Here is a 20,390-nt window from a genome sequence, read left to right on the forward strand (position 1 = left end):
GTCGACGAAACAGGAAAGAGGGGAGCGTCTTCCGAAGGGCAGTAGCAGGCTAGGGTTGGGGCGCGAAGCGAACGCAAAGTGGGGGGGATTCAGTCATGCAAATACCGCAAATGGTTGTACGCTCTATCTCATTCTCTGGGTTGGTCTACGGATGTTATAGAGGCGTTGGGTCTAAGCAAAGAAATGATAAGAAGAGCAGAGTTGGCGGAATATGCCTAAACACGTGAGGAGCAGAAAACAGTTGAGATGAGCCGAGAGGCCCAGCCGGACAATGCTGTACGGTTGCTCGTGAACTGTTGGCATCAATTCTTGAACCTGATTAAATACAGTAGCTAAATCAGATTCCTGTCAAAGTCTAGTCAAAGCCTACAGCAAGAATATTTATATACTTGACTTGGTTTCAATAACCGTATTCGTCAACGAAGCAGAGTAATGGGCAAAAGCAGCCGCACGCCAGGCATTTGGCTTCGGATAAAAGCAGCGACAGCGGCGATATTTTTTAAAACCACGGCCGGGTAGCTTCACCAGCGATCTTGTCTGAGGTACTTATGATTTGCGCAGTGGTTGTCATACTCGCCGTATGCATCGTCCTCATCATAATCGTCGTACTCTTCATGCACATCATAATCATCATAATCATCATATTCTCATCCACCCGCGTGCACCCTCGGTCTTCAATCAGCATCGCATAGGGCTAGGGTGATATTACCCCGGTTGCGCTCTTGGCGCGCGGCTCAGCAGATTGCGTACTCTGCGGGGACCCGAATACTCCCGGCCGACCTGTTCCGATCCATCGCTCGCTGCTGTCGGGTTTGGCTGTCCAGACACTCCGTCTGCGCTGCCAGTCTTCTCTTTTTTTTTCATCGCGAGCTCATCTGTGCACAATCCGACTCCGCCGGAGCATTTCCCGCTTCTTGCGCGCTGTTCTGGCTGCAATATGCGACGCGTAATGTGTGACATAAGCCATCGGAATGAACCGGACCGGCGCGTTCTCGTGCCGCTCCTTCAGTATCCTCCCAAACCCCGCACCAGCCACTCAGCCACACATGCTCAAGTGCACCGGCCACTCTTCCGACGAGCCGAATCCAGGGCACTATGCTGTTGCTGCTGCAGATCGTAGAGTACAGCAAAGTAGTAGAACACTAAAATTTACAAAAATAGAGGAATAAAAAATCAGAAAAGCTATTTTATCAGACCAATTGTTTTCACGGTTTTGCCGTGCAGCGGGCAGGCATATAGTAGGCAGTTGTGCGCGTGTACTAGTTGTGGCGCAGAGCAGAGCATGCTGCCCGACTCGGACCGTCACCTCTCCACGAGGCTGGCTGCACTATATAAGTCGTCTCCTCCCGACCTTACTCGCTCTTCTTTCTCATCATACGAACATTTCTTTTGCATCTGTCTGACAATGTCCGCCGTCAACAAGACAAACCTCTACCCCAATGGCGTAAAGCCGACCCCTACCGAAGTCGAGGAGCACCTCGCCAATGTTGTACGTCTTCCGATCCCTCTCACGTAACCAAATACTAATTGTTTTACTTCCTATAGGCCCATATCAACTACAGCAACTTGACCATTCAGCACAACCCCTCTATTCCTGCCCTCTACGAGGACGCTCTTGTCTACGAGCAGGGTTCTGCCATCTCCTCCGCCGGAGCTCTTGTTGCCTCTTCCGGTGCAAAGACTGGTCGCTCGCCAAAGGACAAGCGTCTTGTTGATGAGCCTACCTCGAATGGTGATGTCTGGTGGGGACCCGTGAACACCAAGCTGTCGCCTGAGGTCTGGAAGATTAACCGTGAGCGTGCCGTCGACTACCTTAACACTCGCTCGCGTCTGTATGTCATAGATGCCTTCGCTGGTTGGGATCCCAAGTACCGCATCAAAGTCCGTGTTGTCTGCGCCCGTGCCTATCACGCTCTTTTCATGCGCAACATGCTTATCCGTCCCACTGCCGAGGAACTCAAGACCTTTGGTATTCCTGACTTTACCATCTACAACGGAGGCGCCTTCCCTGCCAACAGATTCACCTCGGGCATGACCTCGAGCACTACTGTTGACATAAATTTCCAGGATAAGGAGATGGTCATTCTCGGAACCGAGTACGCCGGTGAGATGAAGAAGGGAATTTTGACCGTCATGTTCTACCTCATGCCCGTCAAGTACAATGTCCTCACTCTCCACTCGTCTGCCAACGAGGGTAAGAGTGGTGATGTCACCCTTTTCTTCGGTCTCTCCGGTACCGGTAAGACTACTCTCTCGGCTGACCCTGCGCGTCTGCTCATCGGTGACGACGAGCACTGCTGGTCCGACACTGGTGTCTTCAACGTCGAGGGCGGCTGTTATGCTAAGTGCCTTGACCTCTCGGTTGAGAAGGAGCCTGATATTTTCAACGCCATCCGCTTTGGCTCGGTTCTCGAGAATGTTGTCTTCGACCCTATCTCGCGTGAGGTTGACTACTACGACGCTACTCTGACTGAGAACACCCGATGCGCTTATCCCATCGAGTACATTCCTAACGCCAAAATTCCTTGCTTGTCAGATAACCACCCGACTAACATCATTCTCCTCACCTGCGATGCCCGCGGTGTCCTTCCTCCTATTTCCAAGCTCACCAACGAGCAAGTCATGTACCACTTCATTTCTGGTTACACCTCCAAGATGGCTGGTACCGAAGACGGCATTACTGAGCCCCAGGCTACTTTCTCTGCCTGCTTTGGACAGCCCTTCTTGGTCTTGCATCCCATGCGTTACGCTCAGATGCTCTCTGACAAGATGTCCCAGCACAACGCTAAGGCCTGGCTCCTTAACACTGGTTGGACTGGTCGCTCGGCTTCCAAGGGTGGCTCCCGTTGCCCGCTCAAATACACTCGTGCGATCCTCGACGCCATTCACTCCGGCGAGCTCGCCGAGGTCGAGTACGAGCAGTTCGATACCTTTGACCTTTACGTTCCCAAGACTTGCCCCAACGTTCCTGCCGAGATCCTCAACCCCGCCAAGAGCTGGGCTGACGGTACCGAAGACTTCAGCGTCGAGGTCTCCAAGCTTGGTGGACTGTTTGCAGAGAACTTTGAGAAGTACAAGTCTGGCTGCAGCAAGGAGGTTATCGCGGCTGGCCCCACTTTGTAAATTGAGTAGTCGTCTTTTTTGGATAATTCTTTTGCGTTCGTTTGCTTGGGTTTTGACATGGTTTTTCTGTTTACATTCTTTTCATTTGCGATTGTCGGTTGTAGTACAATTGCCTAAGTACAAAATCTTGATGGCTAGGGTTTTTTCTTAATATATACATGAATCAGTACCCTATTTACTGCGTATTTTTCCATTATTCTTTTCACCCTCTCAATAGAAAAGCATATTTCTTGAAAACGTCTGATCAGAGCTATACAAAGATTATTTACTCGTCACTAGAATCGGTGAATATTTTGGTACAGTACTGCGATTAGATGTACTGTTCAGAAGGCAAAAATTAGACAATGGACCAAAAAAAAAAAAAATCGGCTCACTTTTCTCAGAGTGAGCAAGGAAAAAAACCCAGTTCCCCGCATTCGTAGATGCGCATAATAGATACCCCGGATCTGAGGACAGGGCAAGCTTCCGAGACTGACTGTTAACCCACCCCCTCGGAGTCACTTCCATCTCCAGCAAGAGATCTCGTAGCTGATACAACGAACCATTATATGAAATGATCTACATAGCTCGTTCATCTCATATTTATCATCTGATGGACTCGTTGGAGATAGAATATCTAAATAGCCGGCTCCTTGTACGTGTGACAATTTCTTTCTCTGCTAAATTAATATAATATTCGGTATTCGCTGAGTCGCGTCGATCGGAGGCTTTGTTCCGCGTCATCGGATCTCTGTGCACTTCTTTTCATTCTCTCTTTTTTTAATGAGTTGATTTAATTTCTATTTTTCGGTAATCAAACTTGTCAAAATCTGTTTTCAAACGCAAACATCTTCATTTACTTTTGCAGGTTGCGCTCTCGCAGAATATAGAGTTTTTTTTTCTACTGACCATCTATATTAAGCGATTCCTAAAACCTCTCAGATACGTTAAATCACTGTTGATGATAATCCGATATGTCTATATATACAAGGACGCTAATGACTACAGAATCTCTCTTCTCTGGCCTGTACCCTAACCGTATATATCCAGCTCCTCAAAACATTTTGCATCTGCTAACTTGGGCCCGCTACCAGCCAGACATATATTTACAAAAGGCACGATTGAAATAGACAATGTTTTATTAACAAAGAAAATGAAAGTTGGCCGGTTGGTTATAATCTAGATTCTCTATTTTCTTATTAATTTGGGGGTTTGGACTTTTAGCGTATCTTAAGAACTATGCAGCAATACCAGATCTTCAAATCACAACTCACAACTTCTAGAATAAACAAGAAAATACAAAAGCATTGAAAGTGCAGCTTTTCTACACGATAGAAATTATCAGGATCTAAGATTTTTGTTTTCTTTTACTGGTGACAGTCTGGCAGACACGTGCTATCTTTCTAGAATACCAGTGCTCCTCCTGAAAAAAAAAGCTTGAGCATGAGATATGACTCAATTTCCCCTTCAATTTTTGATGAAACTAACTACACTTACTACTGATTAACTTTTTACTTGTAATTTTGAACGATTGTTTCATAAATGTTTGGGCATGCTTGCACGGCATTGTCGTCATCGACTCATTTGTTTTTTTGCTGCTGCCACTCCTCGTCTTTCCCATTTTGTTGAAAATAAGCTCGTATTCTCTCTCTCGGTTCACTCTCTAAAATTTTTCGAGAAATTCTAGCTTATTCAGCTGTTTTTTTTAAATTTTCCTCGATTTTGTACGCTTTTCTTTGTACAGTTTTTCACGTCATCAGCGAATTGAGTTAAAAAGTTTAGATTAATCTTTCTGGTCTACCTAGACTACGCAAGAAAATTTGATAAAGTGACAGAACATAGACATTCATTGACTTGAGCTTTAGGAGAACAGTTTCTGCCAGATATCACTGACATCCTAAAAAAAAAAGTTAGACAATACATTTTTTGTGGACAAATTCGCGGAATGACGACGATTTACTTGTTTGGGGTTATCGTTTCCTTGTAAATTAATCGCATTCATAGAAAGAATCCGTGCTTACGAGCAGAGTCTAATCTCCTCTAAGGGTAGTGATATCTCACCCGTGCTTCCAGAAGCCAATAGAGATTTCATGCATTCAAGTTTAGATTGCAGGGGGTTGCTTACGTTTGAAGTTTATCCACGCCAGGGCCGACAAAAAAAAATAAAAGAGATAGGAACAAACAATACAGAGTGTTATTATCCGAGCATTTGCTGCATACTCTACAGATTTTCTGCAAGCCACAAATCTTCTAGATTGATTCTGTTATTGAATCTCTTTGCACAGGTTACAGAGAACCAAAAAACTCAATACTTGGTGTGGAATTACCTAGCTTTTCCATCTAGAACGTCGTCTCGAGTTTTAATAGTAATTCTATCTTATGAATAATGTCCGTTCGAAGTTTATCCATACTGAATCCCATCGAAGAAGAAAGTTCAATCTTATTCATTTCCTCTATGGTATTTTATATAGCAGCAGTCTGCAAACATTTTAGATTATTGTTCTTGACTTTCTATCTATTAAGTAAACAGAATGATAATGATATCAAAACGCCACTAATTTCAAGAGTTTCAGAGGCTTTCCTCAATTTTGAGATTTTACAAAGAATGCTAGTTTCAAGTTTCTCTGCGCAGCAAAGATCTTGCATCTACGTTTTCAAAAGTAAAAGGGCGAGCTGCTATTTCCATATTCTTTTTGGCATTCGCGAAGTTTTTTTGTAAAAGATAAAAGCAAACAGAAAGAGACGATATTATTCTTGTTTTACTGAATCATTTGGATCTTGACATGGCAATGAACCAAACCGCAAAGGGTATACTCAGCATACTGATTGTGCCTAGATATATCCCGGCGCGCTATTGACCCTGAAGATACGCTTCTATCAAATCATATCAAATCGCATATCAAGATATTTCTCATAATGATAGTAATAATGATAGAAGCGAATCGCAGTAGTTGAGGATTATTTCAATCATTGTATGAAGTAGGACTGAATGCTATACAGCAGTCGTAGCGAAGTTGACTACTTCCCATCCCCTATATAGCTTATATCATTTTACAATTTAGCCAACTCTTCATTTCCGTGTAGTTCTTGTAGCCATATAACAATGAAAAGACAGCAGAGTGAGAAACAGCTGTAACCATACACCTCAATCCAGAGCTGTAAATCAAGGAAGGTCAGTTCTACCCGCATGCAGTTTGATTATTACCGAGCCACAATGCTCATTGGTAGCAGCTCATAAACTTCTTGGAGGATAGTTCAAGTTGGGGAACTGTACTAGGTACATTTGACTCGCAAGCTATACGCAGATAAAGTATATGCTATGTCTGAAGGAGATTGCAAGTTCATCTCGCGAGAAAGTGAAATTGCAGTGTAACGCATCTCCTAAGTTCCATTTTTCGCCTCTTTATATCTTTCGCCCAAATTTTGGCTTGCTTTGCTTGGAGGAACGCATATATATATATATATATATATATATTTTCTGTGTATTCAGGTTTGTGTTTGCTCTTGTCTTCGAAGCCAAAGCGGGCACGCACAACCTTAGTAGCAATTAACTTTGCTGCATCACGCAGCGAAACACTCCAAATCAGCTGTGCTCAATAGACTAATTGATATACTAATTTCGGACAGAAAGAAAGTTCACCCATCTCGCAATAAATTACAAATTACCCAATATATCTGACAGTAGCCCCGTTCCCGCGAGCTAGGCGCGTAAGGCAAATTGCCAACCACCAGAAGTCTAGAAATCAGAAATAAGAAACATTGGTCACTAAATTTTGTCAAAACAGAATTTCTAAATCGTCGTCATAATTTGGTGTTGTAGCAAAAAAAAGCGTATCGGCAATAGCGATGGATGGTAACTGCAATTGAGAAAAACTCATCACTACAAGAAAAAATGAAATTAATCAAAGCTCGCCTAGAGCCCTTAGAACGAGAAGCGGCGGCTACGACCCTTGAGAAATTCAGTAAGGTTAAAAATGCAAGTTACTAGAAAGAAATGCATTTTGTGGAGAGGCGCTGTATGTGTTCAAAAAATCCGAAAGTGCTTTGACCTCGGGTACAGAGACAATAGTTACTACATCCTTCTCGAGAGTTTTTGAGTTAACAAGGTACGCTGATAGTCTCCTCGGATAGTACAACACATGACAAAATGACGTCAATGCCATGAATAGGCTTTTTAAACCTGGTGAGAGAAAAACAAAGTTCTTGGCTGTCCGATTTATTGAGAGGGCGACAGAAAGCAAGCGTGGCAGAGAGAATGGACTTACGCGTGCCCACCATATGCTCAGTGATCATTGTAGGCCAAAAAAAGTTTTACTTTACTATTGTTACTATTCTCTTTTAGTAATTTAAAGAGAATAATAAACAGAATATAAGAAAGAAGTTTATAGGCGCATATTTTTTAAGGCAATTGATGCAATAGTATTGACTCTAGTTGGCAATTGTCGGAATTTTGCCCAAACAGGAATTGTAATTGAATTTGTAGCTTCAGGGGAAATTTTGCCAAAGCTTTTGTTTTAGGCTTTTCTTGCTGTCTCGGACACCCGGAAGACAGTACAATGACACTAATTTTTCACTTCAGCAACTAATCGGCCCATTAATCGACAAATTGCTAAACGAACGAAGATCTCTAATTTTGACGAGAGATATGGAAATCCTATATCATATTAAAACCTCTGATGGGTAAAAGTAGATCTATATATTTCCAAAGCGAAGCGAAAAGGAAAAAATAGGAAGTTTTAATTCAGATACGACTGAATTGGGACTATAATCGGAAAAAAATAATTGCGCCATTAGTGAGAGTGAACAGACGTCTACAGCAGCCAAACAACGAAATGCTATTTTCATGCAGTCAGCAGTACTTTTCTCTCTATATTTTATTTCTTATTTTTGTTAATATTTATTTTTAGTCTATCGCGCAAGAACAGATGGTCCAATCTGCTCAAAGTTCTCCTCATGTACAGGTCTCACAAAAAGACCATTTTTTCTTGGGTATATCTTCCAGTAATTGTGAGAAGGTACAAAATGTGTCTCAGCGTCTAGATTTGTGTGTCTCAAGAGCGCTATAGGAAAAATCGCGAGCTTAACGGCGCGGGATGTGAAACTTGTCGACATGGTGGGCGGATTTTGTAGTTTCATCAGTCCACCGCTGCGAATGGTTAATCTCTTATGCTGCTATTTCGTGGTGCAGTGTTATTGTACGACAGCAAGTCAAAACTCTAGACAGGGAGAGCCCGCAAGATGGAGAGATGGAGTATAAGGACGTTTTTAATTAGCAAGATGCTATTGAACTGTAGCAATTACCCTCTAATTAGCAGCACAGGAAGAAGTCTTCTATTTTCGGAGCTGTTGGCAAAAGGAGATAAAAAGAAACGACTGGGGAGAGAGAAGAGCAAGATAGGAAAGATGACAGTATCGCCGACCAGTAACTTCATATTAAAGTTTAATAGTATGCAGTACCTCGTGCTCAGCTAAGCTGAACGGAGGCTGCAGAAACCTTGCACCACCGGTGCATGTCTGATATAAGAGGGCAAAGATAGACTGGTCTGCTGGTGCTTTGCTGCTAGACAGTCTAGAGATGGTAGTGGACTAGCAACTTAAAGAAGGAAGCCAGGGGCAGACCACCAAGATTGCGCCTGTATGAACATGGCTTGGAAAGGCTACTGCTATGTTTTATTTTGTTATTTACTAAATTGCTATTTCAGTGCACTAATGACTAGTGTTGCAGAAAAAAAAATTACGTTAAATTTTTCCCTCATGTCTCTGAACTTTTACTGCGGACATTGGGCATAAGGTTCAACTTCAAGGTGCCAGCTTGAAGTAACACTTTACAACTTAAGTCGCAGGCACCGAAAAACGTGACTGGCTGCAAAGATTAAATCTTGACAGCCGCGCGGCGCAATCTCAGATATGAATAGAGATATAGTGCTGCAGCAAGATCTGTAATCTTAACAATAGTAGTCGATCATAAACCTGGTACCTTTTAATTTAACAAGTGCTTCTTACATATGAACTACAGCGGCGTACTCATGCGATTCCTTAATTCGCCGTACAATGTGTTCCATCTCTTTCGAGGTACTCATCGCGTTAATTGCATTTATGACTCGCTTCGGGGCAGCAAATGTTTGCCGATCCAGCGCACGGAGCTAAGTTGATCGCCTATTTCATGCCCTTGGATATATGCCGGCATTTTTGCTGCTAACCGCTATAACAGCGCCCCGAATCGTTCAGAGTACCTCGTATGACAAGTTTGCTGTTGAGACTGCCCTCTGATCATTTCCGTCTGTCAATTTTTCTCAATAAAATACTCAGTTGCAATTCTCGTATAGCAATCTCTATCGGACGCCGGTTTCAGACATTAGTTTCTCTTTGATCATCTTAGTATTTACCTTGAGCTCATTGTCTCTACTGACCGGGCCCCCTGAGGCACACTTCACTTTGATATTGATATGGCCGCCTTCATAGTAGCTGACCATCATACCATGCCTTAGAACTAGACATCTGCTGCTGGTCTTTAGCCGAAGTCTACTACAGCCGATATCATTAATCACGAAGGGCTACCGTCGACTACAATGAGCTTTAAGGGAGGATTTTTGTTCAGGAGGCTCTTTAGACTATTTAAAGATATGTTAAGATATTTCCGAATTGCTGGTACGGTCAACAGTTTGAAAAGAGAGAACAGTAGAAATTTTGAGAGTGCTAGAAAGTTTTCTTAAGCGACGCAGAATCGGACTTCTTTAATTCTTTTAGCACATCGCTGTTACGATCTGCGGTAGCTGCTGATAAACCACAAAAAAAACAGCAGAATTCAGATTTCAGGCCTGTAGAGTGTGAGGTAAGAATGCGAGCTTCAAGTGTTAGCATTCTAACTGACAGGTTTCCTTCGTACTCTGGAAAATCTCAGCGCTTGCAAACGCACATAAATTTGAACGGCAATAAACAAGCCGCAGTTAATAAGGCGTTCGCTGTAGGGCTAACTGGCAAACCGTTGAGCTCTTGTATCAATACTTGCCCTCTAGCTCCGCTCTTCTTTGATACTCCAACAGTCGGGAAACAGTAGGTAGAGTAGCTAGCAACGCTTTATGTCAGTCACTCTGGCTATTAAGTATCTCAGTCGTACTCTTTCTGTTGCCGAACTGACGGCAATTGATCGGAGAAGGAGCAAAGTGGCCTGTAGGACGGTGGACTATCACATGTCCATTCAGCTTGTTAGTAGAACTAGTCCTTCCTTTCCCCTTAATCTATTTTACTCGCTATCTCTTACTAGTTAGTTACTCATATGGCTGCAATACCTTTTCTTAGGGGATTGTTATTTTCTTTGCTGTTCTCGTTGAAACTTGGGCGTACTCCCTGGCAAGCTTAAAGACAGTCACAAGTTGAACACGTGCCGACATCAAGCAGGTTAGTGAGCGATAAAAGAGTTGAGCGTTTCTCTGGAGTTTTCTGGTGCGCAAACTCTGTAAATTAGGCATCTGCAGGGAACTTTTTAGTACGTCCGACAAAGTTCACGGATTAGCGGCGCTGGCTGCATGAGAGCAGATGTCGTTGTGAGGTTTTTGCCCGAGATTTGCCCTTTTCTCTTTTTGTTTCACTGCTATTGCGCCTTCACGCTGTCTTTATAGCATCAATTTAATGCCAACCTTCGTAACTAGAAAGTCGATTGCTTCTCTCATCGCTTTCGTTCTGCGCTAGGTTTCTCTCTTCTTCAACCATGTAACTGTACTCGCGCATCTCGCCTATGAGCACGCAATACATCCTGCAATTATTGACTTGTTGATTTTGTGCCGGCAAGCTCTCCGGGAGGTCGGTTCATGCGTAATACTTGAGCTTCCTTCTCGTGTCTATGTCCACCCCGAATACTGCACTGCTCGCTCCTTAAGTCTTAGTTCCCGACTGGCTAGCAGTGATATGCGCCCCTGCGCTCATTCACCATTCTGGTCAAATAATGCTATGAGCTATTGTTTGGCAGAGTTGTTACTAGCTCTATTATCGCAATCCCGAGTGTATCTGACGCTCGTTTACTCTGCAACAGCAGTAGCAGATCGAGAAGAAAATGGGATAAGTTAATGGAATATATTTTTATTACTAAAATTGTAATTTATTTGCAACTTGTTCTAATTGAGACCAACTGCATATCAGCGTATCTCTGCATCCTTAGTTTCCGAGATGAGTAGGCTGTAGCGCTCTCTGTCTCTGCTTCTATAGTAACTAGCTTCGATTCACTATGCTCAAACTCACGAGAGTATCGGCTTTCTCCTAGGCCAATGAAATATCTCGTCCTATTAGGACATGTCACTTAAATTGAGCGGATGAAACAAGAAACTCTACAGACTTCCCATTAGCCAGAGCTGAGGCCTGCAAGGCCAAAGAGATAACATTTTCACCCTAATGCTAGTTGTTTGACGGAGTTCGGCTATATTTGCAGTAGTGCAACCTTTTATAAGACTACTTTAGATATCTTGTAAAGCACTTTGCATTTCTATTAGGAGCTTGTCCTGACTAAAGAGCAATGTCTTTATGTTTCTGAGTTGGCAGATCAGTTCAGATGCCGACAGACAATCAGGCAATCAAATTTTATTCCTTGTCTTTGTAAACTTTGAAATGAGTAGAGTGAGATTGCTGTTCCAGTGCCAGTAGGCCAAAAAACTCTCGGGTATGAGAGTCGTACCAGTTCGACGCGCGGGCCAGAAATTTGTTTTTACATTTGCTGTGCGGCGCGCGCGTGAGCCGGCTACAGTATCTCGAAAGCTAACACATGAATTCTAGAGCTGCTCTCCGTAGCATTGCTATCGTATCTGGTACCGCCGGGCCTTCTATCCTTCTACACCTGATCTTCGCTATGGCTTACTGCGAGTATATACACATGTATATATATATGTCCGAACTCCTCCTATACTTGGCCCAGCATCGATAGTAATGACTTGGGCTCTTTCCCTCTTCTCTCTATACTCTCGCTACTTTTAGTCACTAGACTCCTTCACAATGTCTGCTTCACCACTGCTTCCATCCTTCAAGAGCGACGACGTCTCTCGCTCTCCTTCTCCGTCCCCATCTACGACGTCCTGCTCCTCTTCCACGTCTCCCTCCTCTACGGCATTGCCATCTGCGCTCGTCATTCCCTTGCCGGAATGGACGAACTCGATTCCGGTATCAAAGGTTTGTCAGATTTGCAGCAACTCAGTGACACGCATAAAAAGCTTGCTTCATGCGCCAACTACTGCAGCGTCAAGAAAGGGATGGAGCCTACCGTCCAAGCTACGACTCGCGTTTAAGGTATTTCTCGTCATCTACGTCTTCACTCTCCTCATTAAGCTCCACCATTACGGAGCCATCACACGCGAGCGGCTCTTCACTCTTGAATTACCTCTTTCAGATAGCTCGGCAGACGAGGTCTTGTCGAGCTCGGTTTTATCTGATGGATACACTGCGCCGCACTACCTCCCCCTGGAGCGTGCAAAAGCTGACTATGAGATGAACGTGCTTCTTGTTAACACGCCCAACTACCACTTTGAAGTCTTTGTGCCCATTATCGAGGCCTTCAAGCAAATCGACAATGCTAATGTCACTCTTGTCTCTACCGACGTCGGCATGAGCAAGTGGGGTCTACGCAATGCTGTCGAGCACGAGGTTAGTACTGTTTCTATCTTGTAAGGTAGTTTCCTATCTACGGAATATTAAGTCAAAGTTATTTGTTTAGCGTGGCAAGCTCCCTGTTATTGATGCCCTAAAGACGCCTTTGGACTCGATCGGATTCACTCCAGACTTTATCTTCCTCACTACATGTCCCGAGGACATGCGCGCGATTGGCAAGACGCCGCTCACTGCTCTTCTCTCGCAGGGCGCTCATGTTGTCTGTATAGTTCATGAGGCTCATCTCTGGGATTTCCACCACGTCGACCAGTATGCAACCGAGATCTCGTACATGCGCCCCTGGATTCGTCGCGATCAATGGCACTTCGCCGCGCTCTCGCGTCATGTGCACACTTTTATCCGCAGCAATTTCCCGCGCTTCTTGGATATCGAGGGCCGCGACTACCGTCCGCTTCTTTTCCATCCTGTTTTTGACTTTGATATTCCTCCCAACCATGATTTCAACTCGAACGAGCCCTTTGCGATCATCCCTGGCAAGTTTGAGAGCGGGCGCAGAAACTACGACAGGATCTTTACCGAGTATGGACATTTGAAATGTGATATCAACCTTCGGCTCCTCGGATCCGGATCTATCCCTCGCATTGCCAAAGAGATGAACCCGAAAATTGGTTTTATCACTAACCTCAATTTCTTTGAATACTTTGAAGAATTGAGTAAAGGTGTCGCAATCATTCCTACCCTCGGCAATGAGCACTATCTCAAGTCGCAGGCCTCGTCTACAGTCGCCACAAGCATCATAGCCGGAACGCCACTGATAGCCAGCCAAGCGTTTTTGAATGCACACTCGCAAATCCCTCTTGACTCAGTCTGGGTTCAAGGCGACGATGAATCAGAACTTCAAGTTCTGCAACGTGTTGGCCATTTGCCTTCCACAGAATGGCAACGTAAAAAAGATTTGGTTGTCAAGTTACGGAATTCGATGATGGCTGAGAATATTCAGCGATGCGCTCGCTTGCTGAATATCATTGGTGAAAGAAAGTATGGCAAGGGTGAGGCTACTGCGTCGTCCGTTACTCGTCCCGATGTCGGCGAGTCGGAAAAGAGCGTGCCAACTTTGCAAAATTAGATCAGAGAAGGAGAGTTTGAATTTGAAACCAGCATGGGATATTGTATCTTTCGGATTGGGGGTTTTTTTTTTTATCTTTAATGTTTTGCTTTTTGAGTAGTTTTCGCTTAAGGTGTTCTGTATTTTTATAATCTAGAGCAAAGTGCGGATATTTTACAAACCGAACTTCCTAAAAATTGTCGTTTCTCAAGTAGCAGGATAACTTGATAATTCAATTGCTTCTACCGTAGCTTCATTTCTTTGATAAATTCTCTCCTATTAGATATTCCTAATCAAATTATTGGAGAAAGAGACGGCGTGCTGTGAACTACCTAACTTAGCTTCTCTTTCTCTCATTCTACGCCTTTTCTTTTTATTGACTTCCCAAAAATTCAGGTTATTTTTCCGTTTTATTCAATACCAATGTTCGGTGGTTGTTATATTTCAAGTTAGAAGCGGCTCCCGGCTGTCTCTGCTTTATTTTGCTTTATTTTTCATGTAGAACGGGTGGTTTTGCAGGTCTTAGCTCTGCATTGATTTTAATTTTAAGGTACCTAAACTAGAATAGGTTAGTTTAAAGAGTTCTTTTTATCGATAATTCAAGTAAAGTAATTGCACTATTGACTTATGGAGGATTTAATTACCAATAAAAAAGTGACGTACAATGGTAAGGCTGTAGATATATTATCTCAAATAATTTTTTAATTTTTATTAGAGATTTACTTAATCTCTTTCCTGATTCGTATCAGTGAACAGTCTTATTCATTGTACAGCTAAATTCAAAACCAAAAGAGGCACTTGCATGCCTGCCACATAAAAAATAATAACGCTAATATATGTCTTGCTTTCCTTTTTCTGAGCTAATATATCTTCGTTATACTCAACCATCATCTCCTGTTTGAGCTATCATGTTAATAGCGAAACTCCAGATTACAAACTAACCTAAATCTGGAAATCTTATCCTAAACAGCCAAGCATGTGCTCGCGCGATTGCATTACAGAATAAAGACATGTGCGTTATTTGATTAGTCTAATCTTTTATTTATTTTTGTTCAAATTTGTGCCTTTGGGGTTAGTACGACGGCTCGCCTAAAACTCGGTAAAGAAGCAAGTAGTAATCTGTAATATTACAGACCGGTGGGTCGATCGATGTACCTTCATCGAAAATATACGGTACTGTATATTTTCCTGTAGTATTCTTATAGTACAAAAATTCAACGAGTCAAAGCAGAAGAAAATAGCAAATGCCCGAATACTATAATACATAATTGGAAATCCATGCAACAAAAAAGCAAAATAAACTAAACCAAATCCATATAACTATTAAACTTATACATTCTTTGCAACGACTGCGGATCTTGCGACATATTCGCAGAAGAATTCATCGCCGGTTGCTGATATTCAGTCATTGGGATTGGCATTCCATATGCCTGCTCTTGCTGTTGTTGTTGAGAAGGAGAAGCAACAATCTCATCGAGACCTCCTTGCTGAGGCGCAAATACTTCATTTATCAGTCGTGCGTCATAGGACTCGAACTCGCGACGTGCAGCATACATCATGATCTTCACCTCTTGCTCATCTAAATCTTCAGGCCCAACATTTCCTGCAAACCCATACAGCTTGTTATTTTGCGCGTGTTCCGGTATAGAATACGGCACTGCCGAGGGCTCGTAAATGAACTGAGGCTGTGCTTGATTGCCGGAGAAAACCCCGGAGAAACTGCTAACGTCGAACGGCAAATCTTGTATCATTTGCTCAACACCACCAATAACTACCGACGTAGGCTGCGTAGAAGCACCTTGCTGCTGCTGCTGCATTTCCACGCTTTCCAACACAGTCAGAATGTGTCCCAAAACCTCGGCACATTGCGCTCCAATCGCCCACTGACTTGCTCCTTCCTGCAAAAGGGCCTTTGCCGTACTTGACGAGCTCATAACTGCCTGTGCAGTTAATATTTGAATTCTATACTTGTATCCAACAATATATGACCAAAGTAGGGTCATAGCCGCGACAAAAATGCCCCGCAGCGTGAGAAACGTTGGCGGTCGAGATTCAAAAGAATGGATCATGTGCGAGTATAAGTCAATTATTGCTGTAGCACTATTTGCGCACACAGATATTGCCGACGCCGTCGGAATCGGATAGGCAGGCGATGGTCGATAAAGCAACATCAACTGCTCATGGTGCTCTAATTCTATCCTCATTCTTGTGCGCTCGGGTGCAATAGTGATCCGCGGCATTTTAGCTTTCCAGTCATCAAGAGCGCGGTGAAGTTGCTCTACTGTAGTAGAGTCCTCTGCACTAGCTGAATTTGCTGGTTTATTGATGGTGACCAGAATCTTGCCAGTGATTTGACGAAGCTTAACCATATGCAGTGCTATTGAAATATCAGCAAAAATAGGCTCACCGTTATTTCCAGTTAGTTCAGGGTCTTGTCCAAGATCTAGAAACAGTGCAACATCAATATCACAATCCCTTAGCATTAAAGGACGACCTAGAATCGACGAAAGTACTCTGTCAAGAGAGTATAGTACCCAGAAGACGCGTTTGCGAATTTCTTGATTGATTAAATTAAGGTTATGTTGAGAAGACTGTCGATGTAAACCCAGCGCGATGGCAATTCGAATCGCGGTTCCCACACAAAGCCACGCTGACGCCGCTTCTGGATCATAGAATGAATAAATACTAATCAACATTAACGCGCGTAGACTGCGGACATGATCTAAGCTGAGCGTAGCATCTAGATTACGCATCGCTTGCGCAAAGAATGCGCGCTGCTTGTCACGTTGTCCCAGTGCTGCTGCACCTATCGCACAGATTGAAAAGAGAAAAAGTCGCCAAGGTGGAAGAGTACGTAGGGTATCCAATACCACCGGTTGATATGAGTTGCGCAGATAAATCATAAACGTCGAGGTGTTGAGAACAGGATAAAAGACAACTTCTTCCAAACCTGCTGTGGCGAGCGTCATACACTCTTCATACGACGGCCAAAAGTCACTCTCTAATATATCCTGTGCAGCGGTGGTACCATCTTCAGCCTTTATCTGAACTTGATTTTGGGTTGATTCGCTTTTCGGGACATCTGACGACTTTAGATAGCTTCCTCTCATTTCCGCCGCCGTCAGCGCAAGCGGTCTCTGAAGTCCAAACTCTCGAAGCAATAAATTTACACTACTCGCAACAGCCAGACTTGACGACGAGCCTATGAATCGGGGCTCGGCAGGTGCGTCCGAGATAGCGGTCGAACTCTGTTCGGCAGCGGCACCCAGCGATAAAAATCCCACATGCGCAGCTAGATCGTCCATAGTTTCAGTAGGATTCCTGAATGCCTCATAATAATAATGCGCGGGACCAACCCGGTACTCTTCTCTCAGTCCTGGCGATGGCAATTCTTGCTGCTGACGCTGGCTGTCTTCTTGAGTAGACACTTCTTGACTAGCAAAATGGAGACGAGAATTCGTAGGCACCTCGGTGATGTTGAGCTGTGGGAAATCGTGGGATATGTTCTGTTCTAGCCATGCTATACGCTCCTCTAGCGCAGAAACATAACCGCGAGGGTAAAGAACCGCACCGGTGCGATTGGAGGCGTATTGGCAGCGCACAGCAGCTTTCACACAGGCTGAGCACTCGGGATATTTACCGTCGCACTAAAAAATATATCTCGGTTAATATTTGATAACCTGAAAGGTCTATGAATGCTTTAAGAAAAATACAAGCTTTAATCTAGAATATGGAGAGAGGGTTGAGGCACCTTTGTTCGCCGCCGGTGGCATCGCTCGCAGGCTTGAATCGTTCGCCGACCGGCAGGAGGCCGACTACCCGTCGACATATTTTGAGCATCTGCATTTGATGGACTAGTAGACTTAGAAGACTGCCCCTGCTGCGCTACTCTGAATACATGTATCTGATCTCGTACGTCGGCGCCAAGAGACCGAGAAACAGCGCTCGGCGAAGCCGAGCGCAAGGCACCTGCTGAGAAGGTGGTCGTGGTGGAGTGTCCCTGCTGAGAAAATACTTCGCTTGAGTCGCCATTTGAGCCGGGGGGAGTCTCCGAAGGCGAAGACGCAGAATTCATTGTTTGGTGTGCTTGGCGGCCGGTGGGTTGAAAAGGGACCCTTTGTCTTCTGAAAACAAACTAGAGTCTAAAATGAAATGCCTCCACACGTTTGTTCCAAGCCGCGCCAACTCTCCCAATTCCCAAGGCTTTAAGTGCGCTGTCAAAAGGAGATACCAATTTGTACATAGATATATTACTAATTAGAATTAGAAAAAAAAAGATTATACAATAGATAGTATACAAAGCAAAACAATACATTGCCAGCGACACCTAGTCGTCTTCCCACAGATTAAAGTCAAAATATGCACGTGGCCATTCCAACCAAGGTTCCCAATCTCTTCCCAATATCTTGCAAATCATCCGCACATCATTTTTGACCCTTAAATCTTGCCACCACACTTTTGTAAAACTCATAACCGCAAGATAATGCACGTAGATTGCAAGCGGGACAAGTTCGTAGTTCTTCAGCTTCTGAATGAACTCGTCTGAGCAAACGAATGGCCAGGTCATGATGTACCGAATGAGTCCGGCGCCAAGTTCGACGAATTCAGTGTCGTTAAAGGTGATTAGTTGCTCGAGTACGCGAACTGGTCGTTCACACATGTATGTCAGCTCGCGCTGGTTCAGCTCTGTCGCTCGCTTGTCGATTAGATTGGAGAGATAGAGCAGAGACCGCTCACCAACCGGCAAGAAATAAATATGCGGGTTCCAGTGTAGCGACGTATGACCCTCATTCATCTGATCAGATTCAATAACGACCGCTTTAATACCCAGTAAAAGCGGAAGCCATCGATCGAGTGACACTGCGCGATTATTCGAATATTCTCCAGTTTCGACATAGGCGAACGCATCAACCGAAACCAGCGACCCGGCGATAATCAGCGCTTCAAGCATAGTCGGAGTTTTTTCGCTAACATCTGAGGCAATGTTATTCCTAAAAGACTCTATCGCACGATGGCGGTAATATACCGCGATATTCTCGTATGAGAGATCGTTACGTAAATACTGCAGATGCGTGGCGGACAAGGCGAGGATAGAGTACATCATAAAGTCGAATTCACAAGCCATTGCCGGGACTTCGTGAGTCCACATATACACCGATCGTGGATTGAAATTATTCGATAGCGACTTCGAGGTATTGAGAATATAGTTTGTCAGAAGAGACAATTGTTGAGTCGCGATCGCACTGCCAAACGGCTGCCCAAGAACTGTGTGCGGAGACGGGATTGCTGTCAAATTCGGCGCTTCGCCATTGGCATTGCGTGAAGCTCCAGCGTTTGATGCGGTATCAAATGATGGCGGAGTAGAGAATGTTGTAGCTGACGAGCGGGCAGAGAGACCAGCAGCAAATGATGAGTTTGCGGTGACGCCGCCGGCAAAGAAGCGCGTTGCCAATCCTGGAAGTACACCTGGTACAGGAATTGACACTGGCATTTGTGGAGGACGATGATAAGAAGAAGTAGAAGTCGAGGAAGGGGTTGTCGAGGCAGAGAAAGGCTGATGCATCGGATTTGAAGACGGACTGGCATGGGTCAAACTGGGAGTCGATGGTGCAGGGGACGTTGGCACAACTTCACCCCCGGCGAAAGAACATATCACATTATGGCGGACACAATTGCGGCATTGCGGGCGCATTTCATCGCATTTGATCTTTCGGCGCTTGCAGATAAGACATCCATTACGCGACTTTAAATGCGAGCGACGACCAATTGACGAGCTTGCCTGGTTTAAAAGATTCTCAATCGCAGTAGCTTGCACGTTATTACCATTTTCGCCGTTACGATCATTGCTCTTCTTCTGTCTGCTATCACCCACACTTTCATCGCTAGAAGTCTCAGGCTCGGACCCAAACTCGCTTTCGTGGAGCCGCTGCCGCTTCGCACTCTTCTCGTCGTCCACCATAGCTGTCGGATTCGGCGCAGGAACAACCGGCGCTCGCGTGTCGGATAAAACTGAAGTTGGTTTTAAATGCGGATCTCTGGCCGCGAAGCCGTCTGCAGGCGGCGAGGGCATTTATCGAGTTGCTCGGGTGATGGTGAGGGGGTGGATGTTGTCCTTTGCGAGGAATGGCGAGAGGGCGAACCGAGCCCAGCCGGATACGAGACAATCATCCAATGACTAAGCATAGTGTCGTCAGCAAATGCGAGAGATGCTGGCAATAGAATGACACCGAGAGTGTATTTGATGGGATTACATATTGATCTATACTTTGTTCATTGAAGATTAAGCGACTTGATTACTTTTTAGTATTGACAATTAATGCATGTGGTTTGGCAATAATCCGTCTGAATTGATAAATAGAATTCAGATCGTGTTCGGGTTCGTCAACCCCATACATGTCTGAATTTTCGTGTCAGCCAAAATGGTCCAAAACGCCATACATCGTATCTAAAGTTTTTGTAGTAGGAAGCAAACGAAAAAAAATATGAGGGATGTGTAAATTATATTGTGGATTTGCTGTTTTCGGTTTATTCACTGGCTGTATTACGCGTGTCAGATGCATTAACCAGTCATATTCTTATCTCTCCCGTACAAGCC

The 20,390-nt window shown here is 44.3% G+C and overlaps 4 protein-coding genes across 4 annotated transcripts; 2 read left to right on the forward strand and 2 right to left on the reverse strand.

Annotated features, from left to right (window-relative positions):
* Positions 1-1,405: 1,405 nt before the first annotated feature.
* V2V93DRAFT_321008 (ATP-utilizing phosphoenolpyruvate carboxykinase) lies at positions 1,406-3,123 on the forward strand (the record flags this gene model as incomplete). The annotated part of the gene is made up of 2 exons (XM_066907344.1): positions 1,406-1,489; positions 1,546-3,123. The coding sequence occupies 2 exons, from the start codon at positions 1,406-1,408 to the stop codon at positions 3,121-3,123; spliced, it is 1,662 nt and encodes a 553-aa protein (XP_066767760.1).
* An 8,667-nt stretch (positions 3,124-11,790) lies between these two features.
* Positions 11,791-14,043, forward strand: V2V93DRAFT_363833 (uncharacterized protein). The gene is made up of 2 exons (XM_066908701.1): positions 11,791-12,726; positions 12,797-14,043. The coding sequence occupies exons 1-2, from the start codon at positions 12,082-12,084 to the stop codon at positions 13,814-13,816; spliced, it is 1,665 nt and encodes a 554-aa protein (XP_066767761.1). The 5' UTR covers positions 11,791-12,081; the 3' UTR covers positions 13,817-14,043.
* A 1,053-nt stretch (positions 14,044-15,096) lies between these two features.
* Positions 15,097-17,870, reverse strand: V2V93DRAFT_389808 (fungal-specific transcription factor domain-containing protein; the record flags this gene model as incomplete). Its single annotated transcript, XM_066912371.1, has 3 exons — positions 15,097-17,171; positions 17,199-17,442; positions 17,547-17,870. The coding sequence occupies 3 exons, from the start codon at positions 17,868-17,870 to the stop codon at positions 15,097-15,099; spliced, it is 2,643 nt and encodes an 880-aa protein (XP_066767762.1).
* Positions 17,871-18,025: 155 nt separating this feature from the next.
* V2V93DRAFT_363837 (uncharacterized protein) lies at positions 18,026-20,079 on the reverse strand. The gene has a single exon (XM_066908702.1). It carries the CDS (start codon positions 19,863-19,865, stop codon positions 18,123-18,125), a length of 1,743 nt encoding a protein of 580 aa, XP_066767763.1. The 5' UTR covers positions 19,866-20,079; the 3' UTR covers positions 18,026-18,122.
* Positions 20,080-20,390: the final 311 nt, after the last annotated feature.

The sequence above is a fragment of the Kockiozyma suomiensis genome (assembly GCF_038497685.1).
Source record: "Kockiozyma suomiensis strain NRRL Y-17356 unplaced genomic scaffold V2V93scaffold_2, whole genome shotgun sequence".
Taxonomy (NCBI): Eukaryota; Fungi; Ascomycota; class Lipomycetes; order Lipomycetales; family Lipomycetaceae; genus Kockiozyma; species Kockiozyma suomiensis.

What these genes read in the sequence shown, in the direction of transcription:
- V2V93DRAFT_363833 (XM_066908701.1), top strand. Translation starts at nt 12,082, where the DNA reads ATGTCTGCTTCACCACTGCTTCCATCCTTCAAGAGCGACGACGTCTCT. An exon ending in GCAATGCTGTCGAGCACGAG is followed by an intron (nt 12,727 to 12,796) that starts GTTAGTACTGTT and finishes TTATTTGTTTAG; the next exon opens with CGTGGCAAGCTCCCTGTTAT.
- V2V93DRAFT_363837 (XM_066908702.1), bottom strand. Translation starts at nt 19,865, where the DNA reads ATGCCCTCGCCGCCTGCAGACGGCTTCGCGGCCAGAGATCCGCATTTA.